At 49.0% G+C, this 25,942-nt stretch overlaps 3 protein-coding genes across 4 annotated transcripts; 2 read left to right on the top strand and 1 right to left on the bottom strand.

The window, feature by feature from the left end:
• Positions 1-772: 772 nt before the first annotated feature.
• Positions 773-16,471, top strand: LOC128722471 (beta-1,3-glucosyltransferase). The gene is made up of 7 exons (XM_053816135.1): positions 773-854; positions 9,496-9,605; positions 11,063-11,281; positions 12,131-12,502; positions 13,373-13,511; positions 13,601-13,763; positions 15,283-16,471. Exons 1-7 carry the CDS (start codon positions 773-775, stop codon positions 16,145-16,147), a joined length of 1,950 nt encoding a protein of 649 aa, XP_053672110.1. The 3' UTR covers positions 16,148-16,471.
• Positions 16,472-16,626: 155 nt separating this feature from the next.
• On the bottom strand, positions 16,627-19,305 carry LOC128722472 (myotubularin-related protein 2). Of its 2 annotated transcripts, none has more exons than XM_053816137.1 (5): positions 18,978-19,305; positions 17,878-18,891; positions 17,524-17,694; positions 17,240-17,447; positions 16,627-17,165 (listed from the first exon to the last, which is right to left on the bottom strand). In XM_053816137.1, exons 1-5 carry the CDS (start codon positions 19,083-19,085, stop codon positions 16,873-16,875), a joined length of 1,794 nt encoding a protein of 597 aa, XP_053672112.1. In that variant the 5' UTR covers positions 19,086-19,305; the 3' UTR covers positions 16,627-16,872. The 2 variants fall into 2 exon arrangements, with proteins under 2 accessions (XP_053672112.1, XP_053672111.1); XM_053816136.1 differs by having other exon boundaries at positions 17,878-18,903; positions 18,987-19,305.
• A 1,121-nt stretch (positions 19,306-20,426) lies between these two features.
• On the top strand, positions 20,427-23,108 carry LOC128725207 (inhibitor of nuclear factor kappa-B kinase subunit epsilon). The gene is made up of 5 exons (XM_053818932.1): positions 20,427-21,540; positions 21,605-21,884; positions 21,973-22,048; positions 22,131-22,814; positions 22,896-23,108. The coding sequence occupies exons 1-5, from the start codon at positions 20,427-20,429 to the stop codon at positions 23,004-23,006; spliced, it is 2,265 nt and encodes a 754-aa protein (XP_053674907.1). The 3' UTR covers positions 23,007-23,108.
• The last annotated feature ends 2,834 nt before the right edge of the window (positions 23,109-25,942 follow it).

Below are 25,942 nucleotides of genomic sequence, written 5' to 3'. Positions count from 1 at the left end.
AGCCAATTTGCTCATCCAACCGGAGTGATTCCTAACAAGTGCACCATCGATCATCGGCACCCGCTCACAGCCAACTGCATCTGTTGCTTAATTTGTGAACCATTCGATACCGCACTGCAATTAGTGGGAGCATAAATTATTCCCTTGCTCGTGCAAAATTACCACTTACCGGGTCATCGGAAACATCATACCAACATCTATCACGCTCGCAACATCGGGAGGAGGCTTTTCCCGCACGAGGTGCCACAAAGAAACGCGATCAAATTTTCCACGAAACAAGCACACATTTTCCCCCCTACAAAACGATCCCTTCAGTGTCCAAGAAACTGTGACCGGAAAACACGGCGACCTCGTTCGTAGCAGGCTTGACTCGAGCCCATAAAAGTGTCGTAGTAGGCCGCAAGCTCTCCACAGTGGTTACCTCGCGGTGGCGCAGTGGGATGTTTATTGACGAAATGAAAAGCGCTCGGTTGTAATTATTTTTAATTATTTATCCAGTTAAAAAGTGAAACTAACGAACGGACTCGCCTCCACCCGCACAGAACCGGGTGGAGCACTCAACGCACGGGCTTTAAACGCCTCACCACCGGCGACACGTGTTTGCCTCGATGATGGTGCCGTTTACGTTTAAATCACGCCAAACATCAATAGCGGGAAAACAAACGTGAAGCACACGCAAACACACATCAAACAGAGCGCGCGGAACAGCGGTGCGAGCTCCCGGGAAGCCCGGTGGCATGGAAAATGAATTGGACCCGTAATCGAATCAATTATGTATAGGGTTGCATTGCTGCTTCCGGTGGTGGTGCTGCTGCTGCTGGTGCAGTTGCCATCGTTCGTCGAGCCGGCACTCGGTAAGTGCATCGGATTGCGGTGGGCAGGGAACGGACGAGAATCGAGTCGGCATCGAGCCGATATTACGCCACGGAACTTCCCGGTGTTGGTCCAACGGGTTTGCGGTTTTTCCTTGACAGCTTTTCCGGCTCGGGAAGGGTGAACGGATCCTGTAATGGAGAGAAGCTGGCAAGGAAAAAGTGCATAACGAGTTCTCGGCTCCAGCCACCACAGGGATGGGAAAGAATATAATTAATTTGGCATTCATTCAGTGCGCTGATGAGCGTTATTACTTATACGCTTGTTGACATTACCGTTGACTGGAAAAGGCACCGTGATTGGTGCGTAAGGAAAGCGGTTTAATCATTTACATCTACGTACTAGCAACATGCTTATCCAACACATGATATTGAGCTAACTCAGCATTTGTTTCGTGTAGAATGTTTACCTACCTTTTCATTTCTGAAAATTACTTTTGGGGCAAGGGATACATTTTCATCGAACCCCCAAAAAAGGACACTTCTCCACTACATCGAACCAGATGTACCGATGTTCCATGCCATTGCGCTCATTGTTTTCGGCTCGAACGCTTTCAAAGGCCCATCAACCCGGCGGTTCAATTCGTAATCACGAACCCTTCTAAGTGCCGAATGTTGTATGCTGTTTACGCAAAATGGGCTCCTCTCCGAGTGGAGATATTTAGGAGCATTTTCAGGTTCCCAGAAAATACCCGCGTGGGTTAACCGTACGAAGTTACAGCTAAACAGTTTAATGCATCGCAATTTATAATGAAAATTTCAATGAAAACATGAAAATAATCTACTATGCGCGTATCTACCGAACGAGTTTATACCGATTAGTTTTTTATGAAATTGCGAATCATTAATGCTATAAAATTGAATCATAATATCATAAACGGTAGCTATATTGTACTGGTTTTTTCGAATCAATCTAATTCTGAAAATTCAAACAGCCATTTTAAAAGTTTGTTTTAAATTTTTTCTCTTTTTTAAAGCCTTTTATGTACAAAAAAAAAACAAGTACGCATTAAACGTATGCATGTTACAGAGCCATTTGGCTACCAATTAAATGCGTTTGCTGGTATGATACAAAATATTTCACCATGCACGTACGCTCGCAAAAGCTGATCAAATTAAGCCGTAACTTTGCGTGGCGTCTGCACAATTGCTCCGGCATGAATAGAAACACTCGAAACGAGCTGCCTTTTCCACGGCCGCACGGAAAACCCCGTCCATAATGATGGGATCCCGATGCGATTACACAAGTCAAAGTGTTGTGATATAACTGGCACGAGCGGAAAAAGAAAACAAAAAATCAACAGCACAAGCTTTTTTTCTTCCGCTTCCGAACCCCCGAGGTGGGGTTTTCCCCGCATGCAGAAACCTGCCCCACGCCCCGGAATCGTGCAGGACCTGCAAGGACGATAAACAAACTAGCTCACCCGCCGTGAGCACAATGCGCAGTTAACAGTGACAGTTACATCGCGGGAACCGGCACCAGCCAGCTCTCTCCCCCTTTGCTGCCAACGGCCAACGAGGAAATGCACGAAATATTACTAAAGTCACAAAGTCCACCCTCTGGCACCTCCCCGCGGTCGCCTGCCCCAGCCGGTGAATGCAAATTCGGTGCGGTGAATGTAAACTTTCGCTCCAAGCGCCCCATTTCCTCACGCCAAAGCTAACAAGTGCCGTTTTGTGCTGAGGTTGCAACTGCGCCAGCACTCGTTACATAACCGGTTCCACCGGGGGTGGTTCAGATGCAGGTACAGGTGAAACGGGGCCCTATCCCCAGTAACTGAGGCCGCTGGTTTTCGGCCGACGGGAATCGATTCGAGCCGTTCGGTGGGCGCGCTTCAGCTAATTATACTTTTTAGTTTTAATTACATGTTTTATTGCAGTCATAATTAACATCATAAAAGTCGCCAATGGAGGTGGGAGGGTCTAACGCTTCGGTTCGGCTGCTGTCATCGAGGCTGCGTTCCGTTCGCAACGAGGCCGGCCTTTCGCGATCCGCGTCGGCCATACTCGTTCCGCAGTTCCCCTCACAAAGCTGTGCAGGTACTGATGGGGAAAGGAAGAGGGTGTGCGAGGGTGGGGGGGGGGCTGCTAGGACAAACCCGTCGTCCCGCTTCCTCGATGCGCGTGGCTCACGTACCTGCAAAATAGTAACCGAAACACTCCCTGCTCGCAGCCCCGGAAAACCCACCGAAGCGCACGGGAACCCGGGTCGGGGAATGCTGCGGAAGGTGAAGAAAACGGTGATTCTGATTTTGCCCTCCATGTTCTTCGCCCGGGTTGGGAATAACTTTCCCGACACGCGAACCGAGCGCCGGAGGTTTGGGTAATTTTCCGCCACCCCGGAAAATGCTCGTTATGACGTACGAGCGTGAGCGACCAGGCGGCTCCATCGTGGCCCGAGTTCGCCGCACCCCGAGGGATGCGTGCCCGTGCGTCCAGGCCCTGGTTGGACACCTGGGCCGCAGGGCACACCGGGTGGCTAGGTGACGCCACGCCTTGGGACGCATTTTCCGCCTCTACTCTACGGTCGCACTAAATTTTGCGTTCGTTGACAATTTATTTCGGGGGTTTTCTGCGGTCATAAATTTCCACTTCAATTAGCTTACACGGGATATGAAAACTTGCTCCCGTTCCGCGTTGACTCGGTTCGGTTTGGTTGCTGCCAGCGCTTGCCAGCGTTCGTTTGCTTGTGCCTTGGCAGGAAGGAACGGTTTTTCCATTTGTTGTTACCGTTACCGTGGCCCATTCCCGTCGCAAGGCGGGTGCGATTTCACGCTCTTAATTTTCAACCCCACCTCGGTCGCTCGGTGGCCAAGGCTGTCAGTAGAACGTTGGCCATGCCGCACACGATTAACCGCACCGGTCGTTCGTGGCTCGGGTTGGCCTGACCTCTAGTGCCTTCTAACTAGAATAACACACTCGTGTAGTTATGTTTGTTAAGTGTTATGTAAGCGAAACATCGCTAATTGTACTGTAAAGTGGAGCGAATTGGGTTACGCCAATTACAAACCTGCTCGCTTTGTTGATGATATTTACGTCTTCATTTTTAAGCAAAATAGCCTTTAAAGAGTTTGCTATCCGCACGTTGGAGCTCTCTCTCTTTAAACAGTTGCATAATGTGGCGTGCACATCGTTGTAAATAAAAGGATAAGCGCACTCCTTTCACCGGCACCGGGGATCGTTATCTGGCGACAAAAATAAGAGCAATGTGCAGCTGCATTTCGTGTACGGTCGCTTCCCTGTGCCACCGTCTGCAGTCGGCAGGTTGTGTGCAATTTTACGCCCGAGAATTACTACTGTGACGAACGCACTGTGAGGAGAGAGAGAAAAAAAGCCACCCCACTCACACACAGAAGCACGAACGCCAAAGATTAAGCGGTAAATGTTAATTTGAATGAATTTATTATCGCACTTCTCGCTTCCGCGAGCCTGATGGGTAGAGAACAAAAAATAAACTCACACGAATTGCAGGGGATCCTTTTTCTTTTTTACTTCACGTTTTGGGATTTTCTCTGCCCCACGGTGCAGCGAAAACATCCACCGGTCAAAGCAGGCCGGCCATTTTGTTATTCACTGGCGAGACGTTTACGCGCCCGGCTCACGAGCTCGACGGGGGATAATTATTTTTGTTATTCTAATTATGGTATTTTACAAGTGGAAACAATAAATACTTCGTCCTTTCCCTCGAGCGCTCGGTGCTGGTAGTTGGTGAAAACCCGCGTTTCGCGATGGCGAATGATAAGCGCAAGTGTGAACAACGGTTGCTCGACACGACTTCAGCTTGCTTCCCAATTACCACACCGGCGGCGTGTATTTACACCATTAGGTTCGTGGTTTAATCCCTCCTTGTAGATTTCAATTTTCCCACCGCAAACCTTTCGCCCAGAACGGGCACCCCATAAACAAGATCGAACAACCGTGATTAAAAGAGCGGTATAAAACCCCAACCCGTGCTTGGTGAGCAATTTTCCGGCAGCTTTTAAAGCACCCCTGCTGAGCGGTAAATATGGTCATGCTAAATTTGCTCCCCCATTTGGATTTTCCTCCCTCGGAAAAAAGCACGCAGGAAAGCAACGATGCACTGCTGGCTCGGATGGCATTAGCTCGACCTTTTTCCGGTAAATTTCGACCATCGACTCCCCCCGGCGGTGGGTAAATGTTTGCCCAAAAACCGGCCTGACGGAGGGCAATACCTCAAAACGTTCGTCAGAGCCACCGAGCCAATGCAACTAGAGCCGCCTGCTGCATGTGCCCTGAGGTCCTGCAACCCAACTCCGAAACCATTCCGCCATGGTGGCTTTATTCTCGCATCTTCCTGCCCGGCACTATCTCATCCCAGTGAGCGACCTTCGCAATCTCGAAAATCAACGTCAGCATAAAAGATTCGGTAACATCCTCATCATCATCATCATCATCGCTCGCTTGCTCGCTCGGTTGGTCGTTCGTTTGTTCGTTCGCTGGCGTTCCGCTTCAGGGCGTGCGAACAAATCCGGCCATGGCCACCGAGCCTGCTCCAGGACGTGGCTTCATGTCACCTGGCACGAATCTTTGCTGAATAATTTGCGTCAGGTACACACACTGGTCCCTCATCCCGACAGGGCGTCGACGAGATAATGCCGTCAAGATGCGGTTCACCGACAACGCGCTTGTTGCATGCACCGGTAGCCTGATAATGAGACCGATCCCAAAGGACCCCCTGGGTGCACGGTGACGATAAGCCATTGTTGCTGCCACGACCGTGCAAATCGAAGCGGTAAAACGCATCATCTCCGCCTGGGTGGCGATAAACGATGACGCGAACCATCGTTGGGGGGATTAACGAACCGCGTTATCTTGTGTGATCCAGCCGCATCTTCCAGGAAACAGGGAAGCTTCCAAAATGTACGCCATCCAAACGCGCCAAGGCCCTGAAACCTTGTGATCCGCGTTAATCCCACACGCGACGGGTGGCGATAACTTTAAGTTTGAAACGAAAATTGATACCCATGTCCACGACCGATGTTGGGGACCGATTTTCCTGTCGTTTTCCTTGCTCATGTTGGGTTCCAGCTTCCCGGACGATATCTGCAGCGATTACCGAAACTATCGGTTATCATTTTCCATCATGATCCAGCCACCGCAGTGCAAGCGAACCCCGGCACGCGGGCGGAATGTTTGCAACTTCACCACCAATAAGCCGGTATCTGTGGGGTTTGCTGGGGAGGAAAAAAGGGATAGGGATGAAAATGCCCCAGCCCGGGAAGCCGGTGGCATTGGCGCTTTGTGCTGTCACTGGCAAAAATGTGCGCAATTTTCCCTTCGCTTGCAGGAACAGGCGAACCTTTTCGTTGTAAAAAAACCGGGATGCTTCTTTTTATTCCCGCTTTGAAAGCCCGTGAAAGGAGCGTTTGGGTTTCTTTCTTTCTTTTTTTTAGTTGGGTGGATGTGAATCCTGATAGTTTGGCACGGGAAATCGAGCTTACTGGCCTTAATGCAACCGGCGAAAGAGTTGGAATTATTTGTGATATTGATATGTACGGTGTCACTCGGTTTTTTTTTGCATGGCGAAGTAAATATTGGATAATGAAAAGTTTATTATAACCTACTGTCAACGTGTTTGAACGATTTCAAACGCAATATGAGTTTTAATTCGTGTTATATTAGAGTAGTAATAGCAAACTACAGGGATCTAATTATAACAGGTGTGAAATCGTGTTTTATACGTTAATTATGCAATCATCCATTTCGCTAATCTTATTTTATTTATTGGTTATTATTTACTAACATGTTAATAAACTCCAAATATTATATTAAATGTTTCGTTTAAATGATCAATTAAACTATCGTAATGGCGCATTATTTTACGTAACAAATTTGTTATTTTTCATTTCTTCTATATTACTTTACATTTTAATAAATTATACATAACTGAACAAATTGAAAGCTTTTCACACGACAGTCGATAACAAATATGGATCCTAATTTTCGTGCATGCTCTTTCCCTATTTGAGTTTCCCCTTCTCCATCCCAGCTCCAATTTCACACTAGCTTCAATACAAGACATTAAACAACCCAAAAATAGCCCAACCCACCGTTAAGAACATTAAAGAACGTTTAAATAGCTCCACAGCAGCCGTTCCGCTCAACAAAACCTGTCAAAAGCACTGGCACCGGGGCCGCTTCTGGCACTGGAATGTTTTCCCGTCGCGGGTATGCTTTCGCATTCCACGCGCGCCCTGATGAGCCACCCACACCCGAGTCCCCCTGCCGGTGACATCGAAGGACATCGTCTGCGTTTACGATTCGGTTTTAATGGACTTTTGGACCACCGGTGGGTGCCCAATCGGGAATCCCGCGGTGGCCACCGTACGATACCGATGCCTGCCTGCCAACCGACCGGTCGGAGGTCGCTTTTCCGGTGGCTTGTCCTGGAAAACTACCACCGCAACGGTGAAGCTTCGGTATGATAATTTCAATCCCCTCCGGAGGCACTCGGGTGCTTTCGACGTGTTTATTTTTTTTTTTTTTTGCTTTTGTTTGTAATCGAACGCTCCACACGCTGGGAAGGGAAGGAGCCGTTACCGTAAGGCTTTCTCAGTTACCGTATGTAAAACTTTCGCCCTTTGGCCGGTCTGTTTTCCATTATCACGAACCAGCGCCGCCCCCGCGATTGGGGAAGCATAATTTTATCGATATTAATTTGCACTAATTTCTGCTTCACGTTCCGGCATTCCGGCTGGTTGCTCGCCCGGTGTGCTTCGGTAAGGGTCAAAAGATGCTCCCAAGGACAACGGTGCCTGACGAGAGACTTTAGCTTCGACAAGGACACAACAGCGACGGGTTTCGGGTAGGCTTGTAGGGACTCGTTGCATAAATAATGCGACCGGTTGACCAAAGGCAAGCGAACGAACACGTTCGAACGCTGCAGACTGGGTAGCTAATGGCAAGACGTCAACAATTTTAAGCCACCGATGGGTGTTTTGATAACGCTTAGAATATTCTTATGCAAGCAGAGAGAAGTTTTGAAGCTCGAAACGCTCGATCACGCAACACGCCAGTATAAACAGCGCGCAATCCAAGTAACTATGCAACATCAAATGTGGTAACCAAAAGTGCACCGAGTGCTCGATTTAAACAAGTGCCCGAAAGCGCATCCGCAAGTGCCAGTAGCTGACCACCGGTCGGACCAAACACAATCAGTCGGATAAAAGCAATCTAAATAAACAGTCGGCATTAACTTTGCAGCGGAAAGTTTTCAGCCACCCTTCCGCCAGGCACAATGTAAATGAAGTGTACAAACAGCGGCACCCTCGTTCTTTCTCTCCATCGGGAGGTGGAGGCCGGAATTCGACCACAATTAGCCCGACAGATCAGGTTTACGTCCCGAGTTTCGTGCCCAGATGCAGCAGGATGGAATTAGCTTCCGTTCGGTGAGCTTTCGCTTCGCTTACGGGTTGCTTTGCGTGATAGTTTTAATCGCAACTTTAACAACCATTTTCCCAACTCAACGCGCACATATGGGTTTTGCTGGGGTTTCCGGGTTGGTTGCAAATGGGACGTACCCGTTGCACTTTGTTATCGAATTTCGGACCCAGCTGCATTTAGGGAGTTAAGGGGATGCGGGCGTTTCTGGGAGGCGTATATCGCCAGGGCAACTTTTCACATCGAAACTTCCTTTAATGCACCGCGAGTTTTCACAAAACTTTCAAACTTCCCTGCTCGAGACACGAAGATTTAGGGCAATTTCTTTTCTTGCTTTTTTTTTGTTTCACGTCCCCACGTTGCACTGTGAGTGCGCTCTTTACATTTCCAGTTGAGGGTGAGTGGAAGACGAGTCGGAACAGGACAGATGTTTCCGTTGTAATCGTTCCCGCCACATTAGGAGCCGTCAAATTTAAATCGGTTCTAGTTGGAAATCGGTTTAGTTATGCTTTAATCGGTTTAGTTCAGTGGAAAATGGAATGATCTCAATTATGGGAAATCCACCACTTTCGAATTAGGGAAAATGTACTAACAGCAGCACGGTAATGGTGGGTTTACGAAAAGGATACTTTCGCTGGTTAGTCGAGCGAAACGCAACACATGTTCAAACCATTAACTACGTCTTCTATTTCGTTATGTAAATTGTGATAAATTTACATCAATATTAAATACAATAAAATTTTAATATATCCGTTAAGCGTTACGGAAACATTTGTCCATTAGAATACTACGGCTGCTTCTTTCCGTCCAGCAAATAACTAAAACGACACAATGCATCGTCCCGAATGGACGTAAATAAACCGAATGGAATTAAAATCATTCTCCCTTCTTAAAAGCTCCGTGCGTCGATACCTCTTTCCAACCGTCGAGTTCGTCCGATCGTCCCAAGATCCTTTTAAAACTGCCTTATATTTAACACGGATAATGCAGCGAGATTTGTGTGCGTTACGTTCTTTGCGATTTTCCTTTATGCTCCGCTCTCCACGGGACGGTATCTCACACAGCCACCGCCTTTCGATGCGAAGGGTTCCGCTCCGTGAAAGCTGAGCCACTCCGTGGAAAACTGCCCCGAAGGGGGATACGTACCCATCGTACGTACGGTGCGCTGGTAAAACTCACTCTAACACTCGGAACCCCATTTCGCATGCCGTATTATTTACAGCCGCCCATGAATTATCGTTCCTGGTGCTAAGCCAACCGGCCCGGTACAATGCAGCGCGGGCCCGGCATCTGCGGCGGAGCATCATCGACCAGATAAGGGAACTGGACCAGGTAAGGACCCCCAACCGGTGGCTCGGGATCGAACTTCCGCCGTGAGTTATTTGTCCTTCGGTAGCGCTAGCGAGTACGTACGAGATCATGTTAAGGGATTTGGTTTTTTAATGCATATTTTATAAAAAAATATCAGTTTTCAAATGGCTTTTTGTTAAAAATTCAAACCAAGCTTAATTTTGAAGGGTTCAGAAGAGATTCTATTTTTTCAAAGGTTTTATTTTTTGTATTTTATCTCCACGTTTTACTGTTAAAATGTAAAACATATTAATCATTTAAAGCCTATCTGTTTTGCATACGTATATAAAAGTAAATTTATTCAGATATAAATAGTAGCTCATTAAAAAATCCAATAATAACGTTTGGACAAAGAACTCCCTAACTAGCACCATCAGTAAATGACCGGTCGAGTTCATTTGACCACACTAATGGCGCTACATTTTACAAACTCATCATCACCCGTGATGGCACTGTTAACAAATCGCCTGTGTAATTGATTGGTCGAAAAGCACACATTCTTTTCGGATGGGAAAAAAGCACTGGCGTCAGCATAACCGTTCAGTAAAAAAACCCCGCGATTCGCTCGGATAAATGTATTGATTACATACCGACGTGCCAGTGCTGGAGCGATGGAAAAATCGAGCTTGTGGTTTTCCCGCAACCCCTAATACAGGGCTCAGCTCGAACGTTAGTGCAACGGATGAATTTCCACGGTTTTTCACCGAAAAGTGCATTCGAATTTCACGAGCAAACCAATTCCAAGAAGCGCACTACCGCAGAAATCAATTGGCTTTCACCGGGCGAACTAACGCTAATTTGTAACCAAATACCCAAACCAGCCGATGCCGATCGTGTGTTCCTGTTTTTTTTATATTTCCACCAATCAAGCACCCTGCCGGGACCGGTGGATCGCTTAAATCATACGCGAAAAGTTTCGCGGCAACAAACCGGCGGTTGAACCGTTTCCGACCGCGCGCCACAAACGTTTTCCCAACCGCCATTTGTCAACGACGCCCACCGTGTTCCGTGTAATTTATGCTACCGGTCGCGCACCTTCTAAATGGCTCGCTGGGGAGGTTTTTTTTTCGGTGTGCCTCCATTTTTTTTTGTTCTTTTATTAATTGTTATTATTTCCCTTTCCCACTCACGCACGCTATCTGCATTTTAGTTTTGGGACAATTTATCGGCGGTAGCGCTGGGGGATTTTCGCACAAAACCCTCCGCGGTTACGCAGGATGCGTTTTGCAGGGTGGGATGTTCATAAAATATGCAAAAATTGATTATCCCTCCGTTGCGTGGGGATATTGGTGTGGCGGCTTTGGGCCCATTTTTTGTTGTCTGTATGTTTTTTTTTTTGCTTTTCCATGCCCTAACCGTTGCTTCTCTCATTCGACACGCTGCCAACTTGGGTTGGTTTCATACTCGGCGTGGTGTTTTTCATTTTTTTCTTTCACCAGGAAATTGCACCCAATGAGCCGGACAACGTGTTCCTCACGCACGAGCTTTTCCCCGAGCGGGAGGGCGCGTGGGCGATTACACCGATCCTTGGCCACATCCGGACCGCGGTGCTGAAGTCGGCGCACCGGACCGCCCGCTGGCTGATCGTGTGCGAGGAGCAGAGCCACGTCAACGTGAGTCTATTAGCGCACCATTTGGCCGAGGAGGATTACCGGGAGGTAGGTGAAACTGTGGGTCGTAGGAGGGGGGGGAGGGTTGTATTTTTTTACTCTTTTAGCCGGTGCGTGGATTGATACAGTTTTGGAAGAAGCCACAATCTTCAACAACATAATCAAGAAACATAGCTTATTATGTGGCTTATCACAAACTCGTTGTGGAATTGAAAAAAATCCGTATAAAAATAAGCCAAACATGGCTGCGTAAAACTTGAGTGCAGTGATTACAAGGACATTAATTAAATTTCCTGTTAGATGAATAAAAATTAAATATTATGATTTTTTTAGCACAATTGATGTATTAAATAATATAAATTCAGCAATTTTAAAGACATAACAAATAATTTTAATGTTAAGTGAAAAAAATTATGTATTATTATGGTTTTTAACAGTTGAAATATTTTCATACAATTTTACTATCACAGTTTCAAATTAGGAAAAATCATCAAACACCACTAGATTAGTATACTTCTTGTGAAGCTTTCAAATATTTGAGAACAATGTGTTATTTCGGGCTCCCGGGAGTGCAGCATGCCCATAAACGTATCAATCCAGCACAGTGAAAATCCCTCCTGAAGCTGGCCAGCATCCTCGCGCCGGAACTAAAACGGATTCCCCGTTCCCGGACGCCAGGACACGTCGCTTTCCATCAACCGGACAGCGACCGCCTGTCCGCACGTGATGGCTCGCATTACTTCTTTGAGCGAAAGAATATACGAAAAAACATCCTTCTAACCCCACGACTGGTTCCTTTTTTTTCTCTCACTCTCTTTCTCTCTCTCTCTCTCTCTCTCTCTCTCTCTCTCGTGTTTCATTCTCCACGTAATTTCCCGATGATCGTCGCGCCAGCAGAAGCTTTTCCTCGGTTACCCACTGTACGATCGGGAAGCGACCATCATTCATCATTTCGCGTTCTTCAAAAACCCAACCAGCTTCCTTTACCCGTACCTTAGGGCAGGCATCGCCCTAACCGTGCCCTTGGTGGATCATCTCCTCGAGCTGCTTCCGGATGGGGCACCGCGGCCAGCACTGTCCGATTTCTTCATCGACGCCGCCCACGAGTTTGCCCTGCTCGTCTGGCAACGTGGCAAGGGTTATCCGCTTCAACCAAGGCGTTACCTTTGCGCCAAAGCCCAACCACATTGTGCGATCCATGGCGCAGCGTGGAACCACGAAGGACTTCCCTCGACGCGCCATTCGGACGATGACAACGAGAGTATCAGTGTGAGTATCAAGGCCGGTGGTTTGATCGGGAGCGCAAGGACATAGGGAAAGTCCACCATCGGAAGGCATCGCGGGCACGAGCCTCATTTAACGCCGGTCTATTTAACGTCACAAAACTCCGGAGCGGAAATCCGCACGTGTATCCCAACACCACTGCAGCCGTGCGGTGGGAATGCACGGTTTCTTCATTGCGAAATTTGTGTAATGTATGCTGCTCATATTTTTTATGCTGTTTTTTTTGGTTCTGACTGTCACATAATCCCAGAAAAAGCCACCGGGAGCTTCCAGATGAGGCTAAACCAGGGGAGACAACCCTGAACCATAATCCGACAAAGCCTGCTGCGACGGAGATTTTGACGCATATTTTCTTTCCACAAAGCAGGCTTTGTTTTTGTGCGGTGGCGGTTGGTTGGTAAGGCGGATAAGTATCGCCTTTCATTGGGGGAAAGCGCAATTGCAAATCCTTGCCTCGTAGAAATTATATTAAATTAAATTGCGTCGATAAAGTGCTACATTGCTAAGACATGAGTACGCTAGAGTTAGAATTTCCGAGAATGTTTCCCCCATAGACCCTAGCTGTAAAACAAATAACATGAAACGTGTTTCAATCCTGCCGTCCTGGGGTCGTAATGGGACCAATTTCAATGATCAAAAGCAGAACGCAGTTGATTGACATTCAATCATCTAAAATGGGACTGGGACGTGGCGTACATTCATTGAAAGTATGTTTTACAGGAATTAATTAAAACGGAAACCCCTGCTAACCAAACTTTGGCATCGCTCTTGCACGGTTAACGCAGAAGCGAGCAATTCTGCGAGCTTCGAAGTAAATTTAACATTTCTGGCTGTTTCACTTTCCTGCATTCCCAGTCCGATACCTCCACCGATGTCGATCATATCATGTTTGCCGTAAAAACATGCCACAAGTACCACAAGGATCGTATACCCGCCCTGAAGAACACCTGGACCAAGTACGTGCAGCATCTGCGGTACTTTAGCGACACCGACGGTAAGTTCCGAGTGCAATTTCACCCCGTGGGTGGTTTCGATCCCCAAGAGCTTAATTCGGGCTCCAACGTCCATCTATCCGCTTCACAGATCCATCCATCCCGACGGTCGTGACATCCGTGCCTAACTCCAGCGCGGGCCACTGTGCCAAGACGCTCGAGATTCTGCAGCTGATCGGGGATGAGCTTCGGTTCAACAGCAGCTTGCATCCGGTACGCTGGGTAATGCTTGTCGACGACGACACGATTCTGAGGTGAGTCTGAAGTGTGCTGTGTAGCTGAGGTAAGCGGGAAGAGAGCATTTACATATGCAAATCTAATTAAAGCTGCCCGCAAAAGAACCAAACGTTGGCTGCTTGATGAAGCAGCTAAATACTTTATCGCCGACAGACAGATTGATTTACGAAGCTGATGATGAAGTTGAACGGTCTGCCCGGGCGAGCTCTGATTAGTGGCGCACGAAATCACCACGAAAAGCCCGTTTCCATACCCTTGCCCGAGCGTTTGAATTACAAACGATGCATTACGGCGCATGCCGGACACATGGATCCGTGCCTCGAACAGGTGGGTTTGGTCACCGCTGGTCGCCTGGCGCATTGCCCAGACCTCCTCAAGCACCGAACCATAACCCGCACCAACTGGAGAGCGCACGTGGGGGTGGTCAATTTATGAAACCATAATTCCTGAAATAGCTCACAAATCCGGTGCCTCGGTGCCCGCGGCCAGGACCACGGTCAAATGCTTTATCAAAAATCCTTCAAGGCATCGGTAAATTTCACCCAACCCGGTGTGTGTGTGTGGAGATGGGGGGGTGGCGGCAGGTCCCTTTCCGAACTGAAACGGCGAACCAATGCGGCACTCATGAAATATTCAACGCGCAATACTCCAACTGACACCTACCACACGTTTACTGCCACGTTTCCGGCGATAATTCTGGCTCGAACTCCGACCCACTCGTGGTCCAGCCCGCGGAAGGACTACCGCACGGAGCAGGAAGAAAAAGAAGAATAAGAAATGGGCGAAAAAATCCAACCATCCCATTTCCGCCCTGCTGGCACGGATGCCAGGATGCGACAGGATGGCAGTTTTGATGTATGGAATCAGCAGCGCGACTTCCGGGGGGCACAATTTAATTTACCGTCCCAAGGGGCGCGATCCATCGTAGAGGGTTTCACTGTATGGCGGAGATGGGCGCACCTTGCTCCTTGAGTTTTCCGACTGGCAGGGGGTGGAAAAACGATTTGCTGAATTATGTCACGCATGGGAGTGAGATTGGTGCGTTGTTTTTCCTTCGTGTTATTATTAATTAAATGCCTTTGGGCGCTTACGGTGCAAAACAAAAATAACATTGAACATATCAATCAGACAAGGCATTGTTTTATTGCCGTACATGTGTGGATGTGAATCGCGTTGGTTGCTACGCTGGAATCCTTGTCTCAGGAGGCCATGATGTCTTGTCAATTTTTATTTATTTTGCTCTTAACGGTTCCTGTTACGTTTAAATGTGGTAAATGTACATTTTTTCAACTGAATATTTTAGCATTATTCACAGACTGGGCACTAACTCGATCCGAACTCGACCACGTGTTACCCGACTGAAACCGTTCGACGGTTGCCTCAACAATTTGTCGTTCGACCGTAAGCTGCCACTTCCGGGCCAAATGTCGCAATAGAACCCCAACACGCAACGTCATTCTCTTCCATCCCGCCACGTTTCATCTCGCTTAATGGTGCTTTAGTTTCTGTCTCTTTTTTTTTGTGTCCTTTCGACAGTTCGTCCTCATTGGCGCGGTTCCTGAGCAGCTACGACCCGAACAGGGATCTGTACCTTGGCGAACGTTACGGTTACCATCTGATGGGTTCAGACGGTGGCTACAGCTACGTGACCGGTGGTGGTGGAATCGTCCTTAGTGTGGCCATCCTGGACGCATTGCAGCGTACGTGCGAGTGCCCATCGGCGTCCTCACCCGACGACATGATCCTGGCGGCGTGCCTGCAACGGCTTGGCGTCCGTCCCATCCACTCACCACTCTTCCATCAAGCCCGACCTTCCGACTATCCTCCTGAGGTGCTCGATCGTCACCACACGGTGTCCTTCCACAAACACTGGCAGATCGACCCGCAGCAGGTGTACAACAGGTGGTTCCGGCAGCAGGATGAGCGCCATTTCGAACGCCACGTGGCGCGTCCATTCGACTCCTGCCCACCGACCGTTATGGGGGCGCTTTTCCAACACCCAAATCGGCTCACGAACGGGGCTGATCCTTGCCTTCGGCTACCACGGCACTTAGGCGCCCGCAACGAGAATAACAGTGTGCGCGAGTTGGGTTCCCCGGATGGAGAGCCGGAGCATAAAATGACACCACCGCATCAACCCAACCGTGACGGGCAGCTGCCACATCCGCATCCGGCACGATCCTTGGCCACGAACGCACACCCGCAGTGGTTCGATCGGGAAAACCCCAAGCGTGTGGGACCGGCCAGGCCAACCCAAACCGAACCGCCCGAACAACACGGACTCGCACGCAGCACGCGCAAGTTGTGCGCAAGTAATGAGCTTCAATCAAATGGCGACCTTTTGCTGAGGCCGCAAAACCTCCAAGAGTCGACAAACATAATCAAACACACCGATTTGTAGGGGGCCCGTGGCGTGGCAGGATACGGGTGCGCCTCGGAACCGCCGAAATTAATCGGCGAACATTCGGCGGTGGAAACATATCACGAAGCGGAAGGGACTGTGAAAAGCGTCACGTCGGAAAGGGGGGCCTGCGTACGTGTGGTGGAAATCCACCACGCACGGAGGCTCGTATGAAATGGGGTGGTTTAATGTGCTTTCGAGAGGACGACAAAAAAAGGAACAACCCGAAAGCCACATCCCCTAAAACCTTGCGGGGACACCGCGTAGGTCCACATCAAAGAGGACGTGACTTGCTTATACGATAAAATAAAGATTAACGCGCGAGCGTGTGCTGTAAAAAGCTGGTATAATATTTGTAAGCATGTATTTCTTTCACGTGCGGTTTGAAGCATGTTATTTTTGGAGAGGTTTTAGATATGTGCTTTCTTTCAAAAAGCATTCAGCTCGAAACAAAAACTAAAAATCTAGCAAATACGGTTTTAGTTACTTTAATAATTATACAGTGTTTTCGCACATAGCGTACGCAGAAACCAAATACAGTGGGGCTTACGTTTACTATAATTTTGCATCAACTTAACGATTTTGTTTGGCCTGTTAACAACATAAATACCGCTTGTTTGATCGCCGAAATGCTACACCTAATTCAGTTACCATTCAGCCGTGGCTGAGGGGAAGATGAGTTGCGCCAACAAAACAAAACCGTCCTACTGTCGAAAACAGGATGCTTAGTTGACCCGCTCCGTTCGACAATCTTCGAGCTGCTTTATCAGCTCAGCCTGCAGTGCCAGCAGTTCGCGCGTACGCTGGTAGATCGGGTCCTGCTGCCGCATGCTCGGATTCCACCGACAGTACAGACCCTTCCAGAGGCGGATGTGCCGCATGCTGACAACCGGCCGCAACACCGTCTGCACCGGCATCGAAGTGAAGTAGTTGCTGAGCCCGCCGTACAACGAGTTGCGGTACTCCTCGTGCGATGAGTTGATGAACGACCACAGCGAGACGGTTCGATTTTTGAGATCTAAAAGCGCGTGCGGTGAAAAGAACGATCGGGTTGAGATCGGAAACGGATCCTCTTCGTTTTGTTACACTTACCGTTGGCGAAGCGCTCACGCTCGGTGTTGTACAGGAACGTTCCGAACCGGCAGGAGTAAAGATGATCCAGGATTGTGATGAGGAAATACTCATTAAATTCAAGCGCGTGCGGGAACTGCTTCGATATCTGCCACACGCAGTCAATGAACTGCAGGAAGACCGGCGATCGGTCCGCATCCGAATGGTGATTATCACCGTGGCCAATACGCTACGGGAGTCATAGAGTACGGAAAAGAATTACTGTCGAGGTTCGTGGAGAAAGAAAACCCAATTTTGTTAACAACCTGTTCGAACTTATGGCCAAAGCTGAGCCATTCCTTCTCGATCAGCACCTGGAATCCTTTGAGCGTGCGGTAGTATGGGTCAAGCAGCAGCATCGAGAGTGCCGTCAACTGGGACGTACGGTCCCATCCGTCGGAACAGTGCACCACCACCGACATGCGCATGTTTTCGATCTAAATTCGCCAACGAGCGAGAAAGAGAGTTGCATAATTGTTCGCTTACTAACCAGTACAGGTGGTCCCGTTTGCCTGCTGCTATCTGATATCAACCGCGAGCAAACGATGATTCATCGCTGCTTTATCGTGGCCAAATGTAACCCTCCATATGCTAATTTATCACCCCAACCGATCACTCACCCTGTCGACGATACGCACGGCACCGCCCAGTATGCACTTGATGTGCTTCAACCAAAGCGTACTCTCGACCGCCGACAACCATTTGTGGTCGTCGTTGGCCGGAAAGCAAATCTCTTTCAGCTTGCGCAGGCTCTCCCGCATCACGTGTATGTTGTGGATGTCCAGGAACATCAGTTCTACGTTCTTGTACGCATCCTCCGACTCGTACCCGCCGCCCTTCGCTTTGTTTGCAATTGCATTAGCGCTTGGGCGCGCATCTATGATCGACAGCTTGTCCGACTGCGCGTTCGCCTCCATGATGAGATTGATGTACGTTTCGTCCGCCTCGCTGCGCTTGCCACCGACACCGACCAGCGGCTGGGAACAACGCGTGATGGTCGCGAGCGACTTTGGGTGAATCCAGCACAGCACCGGTAGCCGGTTGCGCGATCGGAACGCGGCCACCTGCTTTAGCAGGTCGTCTTTGGCCGTTTTCGGTACGGCCCACACCGATGGGTAGCTGTCGCAGATCTCGTACCCCTCGTTTAGCCGTGTTATGCGCCAGGTATCGTTGTTCGCGCTGTTTACGCCCATCCGACGCAACTCGGCCACCGGTTCGTATACCGTCCAGCCGTCCTCGGGGAACTTTTCCCGGTAGTTGAACGCGAACAGCGGACCATCGTTCGCGCGCGGAAACGCGTATAGCTGCAGCTTTTCGAACACGGTCCGCCGGGAATGGTTCTCCTGCTTGTGTGCGAACCGCAAGTTGCGCATGTCCTTGCAGAATATGTCGATACCGTAGGAATTTTCACCCCGCGAGCTGGCACCGCCGACCTTTTCGATGCGGCTCACCGCCCCAAGCGGACAGTCGACAACGACGGCGGGATCCTTATCGGAGGCAGGCTGCGATCGAAAGTGCAGCCGGTAGTTCGTGATGGTCAGCGTACCGATCGCTGGTCCGCTGTACGGGCATATGTACGACACGTCGCTCTTGCGGTCCTGCATGTTCTCCCCGGACAGGTACGTGAACCCGTTCTCATTTGCCACCTAAAAACGATCGAGTAATCATAGAATGATGTTAGTATGCCGTTGCCATGGTGATGCAGGGGATTCGTTCACGCGGTACGTACGATCGTGTCCATCCCATGCTTGGAGTTGAGCGAACTGGACTTCGAGTCGGAATCGAGCGAATTTGAGCTACGGTGAAAATCCGTCCCGTGGTGTTCCATGGCGCTTCTCGCACGTGCGTCCGTACGTGAGTGGCAGTGTGTTTGGTCGTTGCGTTTATTTGAGATGTTTACAAACGTTCGCCACCGTTGCGATCCGAGCAGGTTAGACGAATCGAACTGCAGCAAGCGGGGCAGGATTTTTTTCGGCTACTTTATTTGACGGTCACACCCACTGCCACTATCGCTGATGCCACACACAGTTCACGTCCCACTAATTGGATCGAATAAAACCCCCCCGGGAGGGAACGAACAAGTGGAGAAGATGGTGCTACTTTCTTATCGCGCTGGTTTTCCTCGTGCCCCTGTACGTTCTACCCATTCCGCGTCATTGAGGGGAAAAATTTCACGCGTGGAATGTTCACTTTTCCGAGCCGCTTTTCCGTGCTGCGTAAGCACCGCCCGTTGCCCTACACACTATCGCCACTTCGGTGGCCAATCAGGGCCATCAATTCGCGGAACGAAATCCCTTCCTCTGGTGTTGTCCCTTCCCTTGTCCCTAGCTTATGACCCGCACCACGCACTGACGTCAGCTCGCCGCAATTGTAACAAGCCGTTGCGTGACAAAGGTGACGAAAACACCTCTAAAAACTTTACGAAAGTCAAAATGAATTAGGCCGCTTCCACGTTCGCGCAATCCGAACTGGTCCGTCTTTGGGACTGGTTTATATTTTCCGTGAAAAACAAGCCAGCAATCTCTAGCCAGCGGGAATGGTAACCACAGCGAACGACTATACCGATGGAAACTTGAATTGAATCCAGGTTGCTATCTAAACGTAAGGCTATTTTCTCAAGGCCCGGTGCAAATGCTTCATGCGTCCGGATTTGTTTCGGGATCGTATCCGGTATTTTACTATTCCTATTAACCTAAACTTAAATCTATTTCACTGCTCTCTGAACGTGATCCACTTTGTTGTTGTCTGCTTCGGCCGTCATAGGTCGCGCTTACTTCGGTCGTATGGTTATATCGCCCAGCCGAGTACTACAGTAGCGAAGCGCGACTGTCAGCTGGGTAGGACAGCTAAGCTCTACACATCTCGGGTGCCTGCAGCTGACAACTGATAAAGCAAAGGGAACAGAAACAACTGTAAATGAAAGGGAGAAAATGCAACACTGTTGTTGATGGTTGGAAGCTTTTTAGTGGACTAGTTTTAATGAAAGTGCATCTTTAAATTGTGGTTAGATGTGTGTTCCCGTCTACGTGGCTCCGATTCCTGCGAAAAATAACTCAGACAGACTATTCGCACATCGACGGAACCCCCGAAACGCAGCACATTGTCCGTTTGTTTGTGCAGTGAAAATTCCTTTCCACTCACCGCACCTTGACCCGCTAAGGTCGCCAACATGAACTCGTTCCTACGTGGATCGATGAACTACGTCTGGTGCACGACTAGTGTGCTGGGCAAGGGTTCGACTGGGGCTGTCTTCCAGGGTGTTAACAAACACAACGGCGAACCGGTGGCGGTGAAGACGTTCAACCAGCTCAGCCACATGCGACCGCAGGATGTGCAGATGCGCGAGTTCGAGGTGCTGCGGAAGGTGAATCATAACAACATCGTGAAGCTGTTGGACATCGAGGACGATCAGGAGGGCCGCGGAAAGGTTATCGTGATGGAGCTCTGTACGGGCGGCAGTTTGTTCAACATACTGGACGATCCGGAAAACACGTACGGTCTACCGCAGAAGGAGTTCCTGCTCGTGCTAGAGCACTTGTCCGCAGGCATGAAGCACCTGCGCGATAACAACCTGGTGCATCGTGATCTTAAGCCAGGCAACATCATGAAGTACATCTCCGAAGATGGCCAGACGATTTACAAGTTAACCGATTTCGGCGCGGCTCGGGAGCTAGGCGAGAATCAACAGTTCGCCTCGCTGTACGGCACAGAGGAGTACCTGCATCCGGACATGTACGAGCGAGCGGTGCTCCGGAAGTCAATAAACCGGAGCTTCACCGCCAACGTGGACCTGTGGTCGATCGGTGTGACGCTGTACCACGTAGCGACAGGCAATTTGCCATTCCGCCCGTACGGTGGTCGGAAGAACAAAGAGACGATGTATCACATCACCACAAAGAAGGCGCCTGGCGTTATATCCGGCACGCAAACGAGCGAAAACGGCCCGATCGAGTGGTCGAAGCAGTTGCCGGCTCACTGCCAGCTGAAGGAGGGCCTTAAATGTCTCGTGACACCACTGATGGCTGGTCTGCTGGAGGAAAACCAGGGTCGTATGTGGTCATTCGACAAGTTCTTCCTCGAGGTACAAAACATTCTCAACAAAACGGTGCTGCACATCTTCTACGTGAACCGGGCGACCTCTATCGAGGTGTACCTGGAACCGGACCAGACGCTTATGCATTTACGCGAGCACATCCTAGCGCAGACGGACGTTCCGCAAGTGTCCCAACTGCTGCTACTCGACAACGAACTGTTTGCCACCAAAGTCGACGCCAATACGAGCGGTAGGTTCTGTCAGAAGGGTGCGCGAATTTGCACACCAATTGACTCTTGTCTTGCTTGTTGTAGCTCGTGGTTACCCACCCACGGAAGCCGTCAATCCGGTGATGCTGTTCAACATCGAGAACTACAACGTCATCTTGCCGACGGAGTGGGATTTGCCTAAATTTCCTACATTCCCGAACGGCATTTCGGTGGAGAACGACGCGAGCCTAGCGAAAGTAGCGTGCAGCGTTGGGCACGAGTGTAAACGGCGCGTTGAAAACCTTTCGCTGCTGGATACGCTGATGAACAAATCGGTGCACCAGTTTTCCGGCTTTTTGTCCAGTCTGCTGGTGAAACTTCTCAAGTACGACCCAAATGGATCACACTCGAAGCTAACGCATTAGGCTTCATTTTGGAAAAAGTGTACTTAACTTTGTCCTTTCTGTCGCTAGACGAACCCGCCATCTGGACGATATTGAGGGGCTGATCTGTGAGCTGGCAAAGATGTTTGAAGTCGCCGCTTCTAATGTAAGCCTTTCGTTACGCGAGCGCGTAAGAAAAAATGCTCGATTTTACATGTTTTTTATCCGTTCTTCCTGCGATCTCACAGCACGAGACCTATCAAAAGGATGGCGCAAACATCCTGACGAGTTACGATAAGCAAAAGGTCGACTTCCAGCGCGTCTCAGAGCCCATCCAGCAGTTGTACGGGCGCTTCGTGAAAGAAGAATCGCTTGTGCGGGAGTGGAACTCTGGCTACCGTGCGTTACGCACTCCCAACAAGAACCGCGACAGCGAAAAGGCAAAGTCCCTCGTCGATCGATTGCGCGATTCCTGGCAACACATGCTCCGCGATCGGGCAACACGCTCGCTGACCTACAACGACGAGCAGTTCCACGTGCTGGAAAAGGTAAAGATCGCGGAAACGGGCAAACGTCTCAAGAGCCTGTTGAACGAGGGCGTCCGGTTGGCGGTCGAGCAGGAGGCAGAGTGTTTGGCCGATTGGTACAAAAAAGCACAGACGATCTTCCTGCAGACGCAGTTTCTCATGAAGGACGTCAGTGCGTACGTGGACGCACTGTACGATATACGCGAACAGTTGAAACAGCACCGGGAGGACCTGAAGGAGGAGATTACCACCGACGGGGAGGTATCGACAACGATCGCCGGCAAACCGATACCATCGACGGCAAGCACGATCCCGATGGTGGGTGGTGAAGGAGATGCCGGTGTCCATGGTGGCGAAAAGGGTGTAACGGCACTCCAAAATCAGTATAACTTGATGTGCTTCATGGTAAATGCCACTGGTTTAGAACAGCCACTTGGGAGCGTTATTGATATTCATTATCCTTTCATTTTCTCTCCACTCTCCCAGAACATGTACAAGCAAATCAAGGAAGTGAAGAAAATGCTTCAACAAAACAGTGATATCCTGGCGGCAACTCAACTGTTGCTGCCTGACACCGTGGAAAGGAGTACGACGTAGAACAGGTTTGGACCAAATTGAAAAAAAATCAAAGTGTATAAAAATGATCGTGCGTTTTTCATCCGTAAGGCTAGTAAGATATAGGCTTTAAAATGAACATTTGTGTACATACAATCCTAACGCTGCAGTATTCTGTTAGTGTCTATTACGGGGCTCGTCCCTATGTTGAATATATAATTCATATATTTTTCTACATTTCTCTCTATAACACAGCTTTGAATTCTTCCGAAAAGCATATGAATTAGTGTAGATTTTTGCTTAAAGCTTTTGTGACTCATTCACGGGTGTAGTAAGATTGTTTTATTATTTAAATTCGTATACTGAAATTGGGAAAATTTAAGTACCAATTTCACGGATAAAATGTCACAGAAAACCTATATATCAACCACACCTACGTTGGTGCAGACGCCGAGCTCATATATCCGTCAGAGTGTTCTCTCAGTTGAAAAATTGCCCTGCCCATCTCTCTTTTTTCCTTGCCCAATCGATCGGCTCTCTCTCTCTCTCTCAAAGGGCATAATTGCCGTCCTGAATCCACAGACCACTGGTGGTGGTGGTGTGGTACAACAGCTGGAAAAACGTTTCAGATATCGATTTTTTCACACTTCGGCGATGAATTTTCCAGCCATACGCATGTTTAACGCCGCCACCAATACGCATGGGAATGAAACCTCGTTCGTGTTTTAATCTAAATTTTAGACTTACTCATAATCAGGATTTTATCGAATATTTTGTTCGCGATCAAATTAAAACATTCATTAGAAAAATTTATGAAATAGACAGTAAATCAGAAAAAAGCAATCAAATGCAAGATAAATTTTCTGTTTTCCGTACGCACAATTTCAGCATTATGTACTTTGTTACCGATTTCAAAGATATATATCTCTTTTAATATTTATCTAATTACGCTTCCTGAGCTAATTCTGCCAGAGCGCTTGCCATTGTGGTTGAAAAAATCTGTACAGCACAAAAAACGCCTGCAAAGCCAGACTTTTAAATCCCTAGAACAGATGATACACGTTTCGCACGCCTTCAATTCCGTTATCTCGGCAAGGTCAAAAAGGCTCGCATACTCAACCCGTCGCGGTGGTTTCGGCCGCTGGCAAGGACAACAAAGCCACAACCTTCCATCCCACCATCGGCAATCATGGGAGTCGGTTGGCCCGCCGCCACACGCCAGACAGGATGCGGAATTCTTTGCAAGCCATTTTTATGACCTGTGCTTTTTTTTCCTCTCACTTTTCTTTTCCTGCTAGCCGTGTAGCCGCTGGCTACACGGGTGGAAAATCCAGCGAGCGGAGAAAGATAAAGAGAGCAAAAGAGAAAGAGATAAGAAGATACAGAAGTAACCGACGAATGACTAAGGTCGCGGTTAAAGGCCCGGGGAATTTTGGATTTTTTTCCCCAGACGTGAGAGAGACGATTAGAAGCCACATGCATACGTACGGTGGCAATGAAGGCGGTTATAAGAAAGGTTTCTTGCCAAGAAAGGACATAGAGCGCCCTTTGAAAGGCGAGAGATCTTGAGTCTTTCGTACACGAGGAGGGAAGGAAAAGAGTGAGCGATGTGGAGGGCAAAAACTAAAAAATAAAAAAAAACACCCAATCAGGGACTCGCTCAGGAGTATCACTTTCTCCTTCTGCAAGGGTCCTTTTTGTAACTGTGGTAGTGTGCGCAGTTATTGTACCAAAACAAGGGATGACTGCGAAAGTCCTCGAAAAAGGACTCGAAAGGTGAGCGAGATTTTTGTTCAGCAGGTTACTTTGTTTTTTTTTTTGGGTGTATGTTTATTATATTCCCTTTCCGCATTCGCACTTGCATGTAACGGTCAACTGCACGTGGCAGTGGAATTTAAATTGCGCAAGCATGTCGCTAGGTCAGGTAAGCCAGGAAGCGATGAGGGTTGAACGAGGCAAGTAAATGAGAGGCAATGTGGCAGCCTAGGAATGTCCTGTGAACCTGTCGATGTACAGGAAGGTGCAAAGTATTCAGCAAATAGTGACAGGTACGGCGCCAAGGACATTTTTCATGTCCTGTGGTACGAACAAAATTCATAGGTAAAAAATACCCGTAAACCAATAGAATTACCACTTGCAACAGTACAAAATCTCGTGAGATATTTAATAGGCCGGCATAAAAAAGCCGCGTTTTCTTTTGGGCGGAAGAAAACCTGCAGCGAGGGAAAAGAGAGAAATTCGGCAAAACAGAGGCTACTGCGATAGCGAGGTGTTTGTTTTCTTTGCTTTTTCTTCACTCCCGCTCAAAAACACCCCCTTGATGGAAAGAAGAGCTACGAGAAGATGCTATGCAGCTGAATATGCGCACGCCACCCTTCCGGTGGGTGGGGTGGCAAATTTTCGCACCTTTTTTTTCTCAAGAGAGCGAAAGAGAACATGTGTGCGTGAGCCGGAACAGCGAGCAAGTACGTCCCGTTTAGCCGTGGCTAGTGGGGTGGAAACAACCCCCGCGTTTCTCGGGGTGGCGGACGGAACCGGCGTATTAAAAATTCAGCAGTAACTGCGATAACCTTCACCGCCGAGCCCGCGCTACTGTCCGGTCACACCTCTGCAAGAGGTGGGGGTGTTCCGGCCGGTAAATTAATGAGCAATAATAGGGTAGCGCCAGCGCCACTACCCCCTTTCGACCGACCGGCACAGGGGTGGCGTTTTTTTTTGTTCGCTCGGTCTGCTCTCTCACCACCACCACCGCACCGCTGTGCATGGTGGCCGACATTTTGTGTGCGGTGGTGACGCGCGCGCTCCCCGCGAACGACGAAAGACGAGAAGAGCGCCTGCCCACAACGCACACGCACACACCGGACCGGTGGAGGACAGTGAGAAGAGGAGCTCCCGTACCCGGGAGACTAATCGATGCTGCTCGTGACGCACGGCCCCAAAAGGGATGCAGGTAAATGGCTACCGCGGAATGGGTTGCA

This window comes from Anopheles nili, chromosome 3, assembly GCF_943737925.1.
Source record: "Anopheles nili chromosome 3, idAnoNiliSN_F5_01, whole genome shotgun sequence".
Classification (NCBI taxonomy): Eukaryota; Metazoa; Arthropoda; class Insecta; order Diptera; family Culicidae; genus Anopheles; species Anopheles nili.
Note: the sequence above shows the minus strand (reverse complement) of the source record. Positions and strands in the feature narration are given on the sequence as shown.

Bases quoted from the DNA above. Each gene is read 5' to 3' on its own strand.
- LOC128722471 (XM_053816135.1), top strand. From the start codon at position 773: ATGTATAGGGTTGCATTGCTGCTTCCGGTGGTGGTGCTGCTGCTGCTG. The intron at 855-9,495 runs GTAAGTGCATCG...TATTATTTACAG, and splicing joins GTTCGTCGAGCCGGCACTCG to CCGCCCATGAATTATCGTTC. The intron at 9,606-11,062 runs GTAAGGACCCCC...TTCTTTCACCAG, and splicing joins AGATAAGGGAACTGGACCAG to GAAATTGCACCCAATGAGCC.
- LOC128722472 (XM_053816136.1), bottom strand. From the start codon at position 19,085: ATGGAACACCACGGGACGGATTTTCACCGTAGCTCAAATTCGCTCGAT. The intron at 17,695-17,877 runs GTGAGTGATCGG...TGGCGAATTTAG, and splicing joins CCGTGCGTATCGTCGACAGG to ATCGAAAACATGCGCATGTC. The intron at 17,166-17,239 runs GTAAGTGTAACA...ACGCGCTTTTAG, and splicing joins GCGTGAGCGCTTCGCCAACG to ATCTCAAAAATCGAACCGTC.
- LOC128725207 (XM_053818932.1), top strand. From the start codon at position 20,427: ATGAACTCGTTCCTACGTGGATCGATGAACTACGTCTGGTGCACGACT. The intron at 21,541-21,604 runs GTAGGTTCTGTC...TGCTTGTTGTAG, and splicing joins AGTCGACGCCAATACGAGCG to CTCGTGGTTACCCACCCACG. The intron at 22,815-22,895 runs GTAAATGCCACT...CCACTCTCCCAG, and splicing joins ATAACTTGATGTGCTTCATG to AACATGTACAAGCAAATCAA.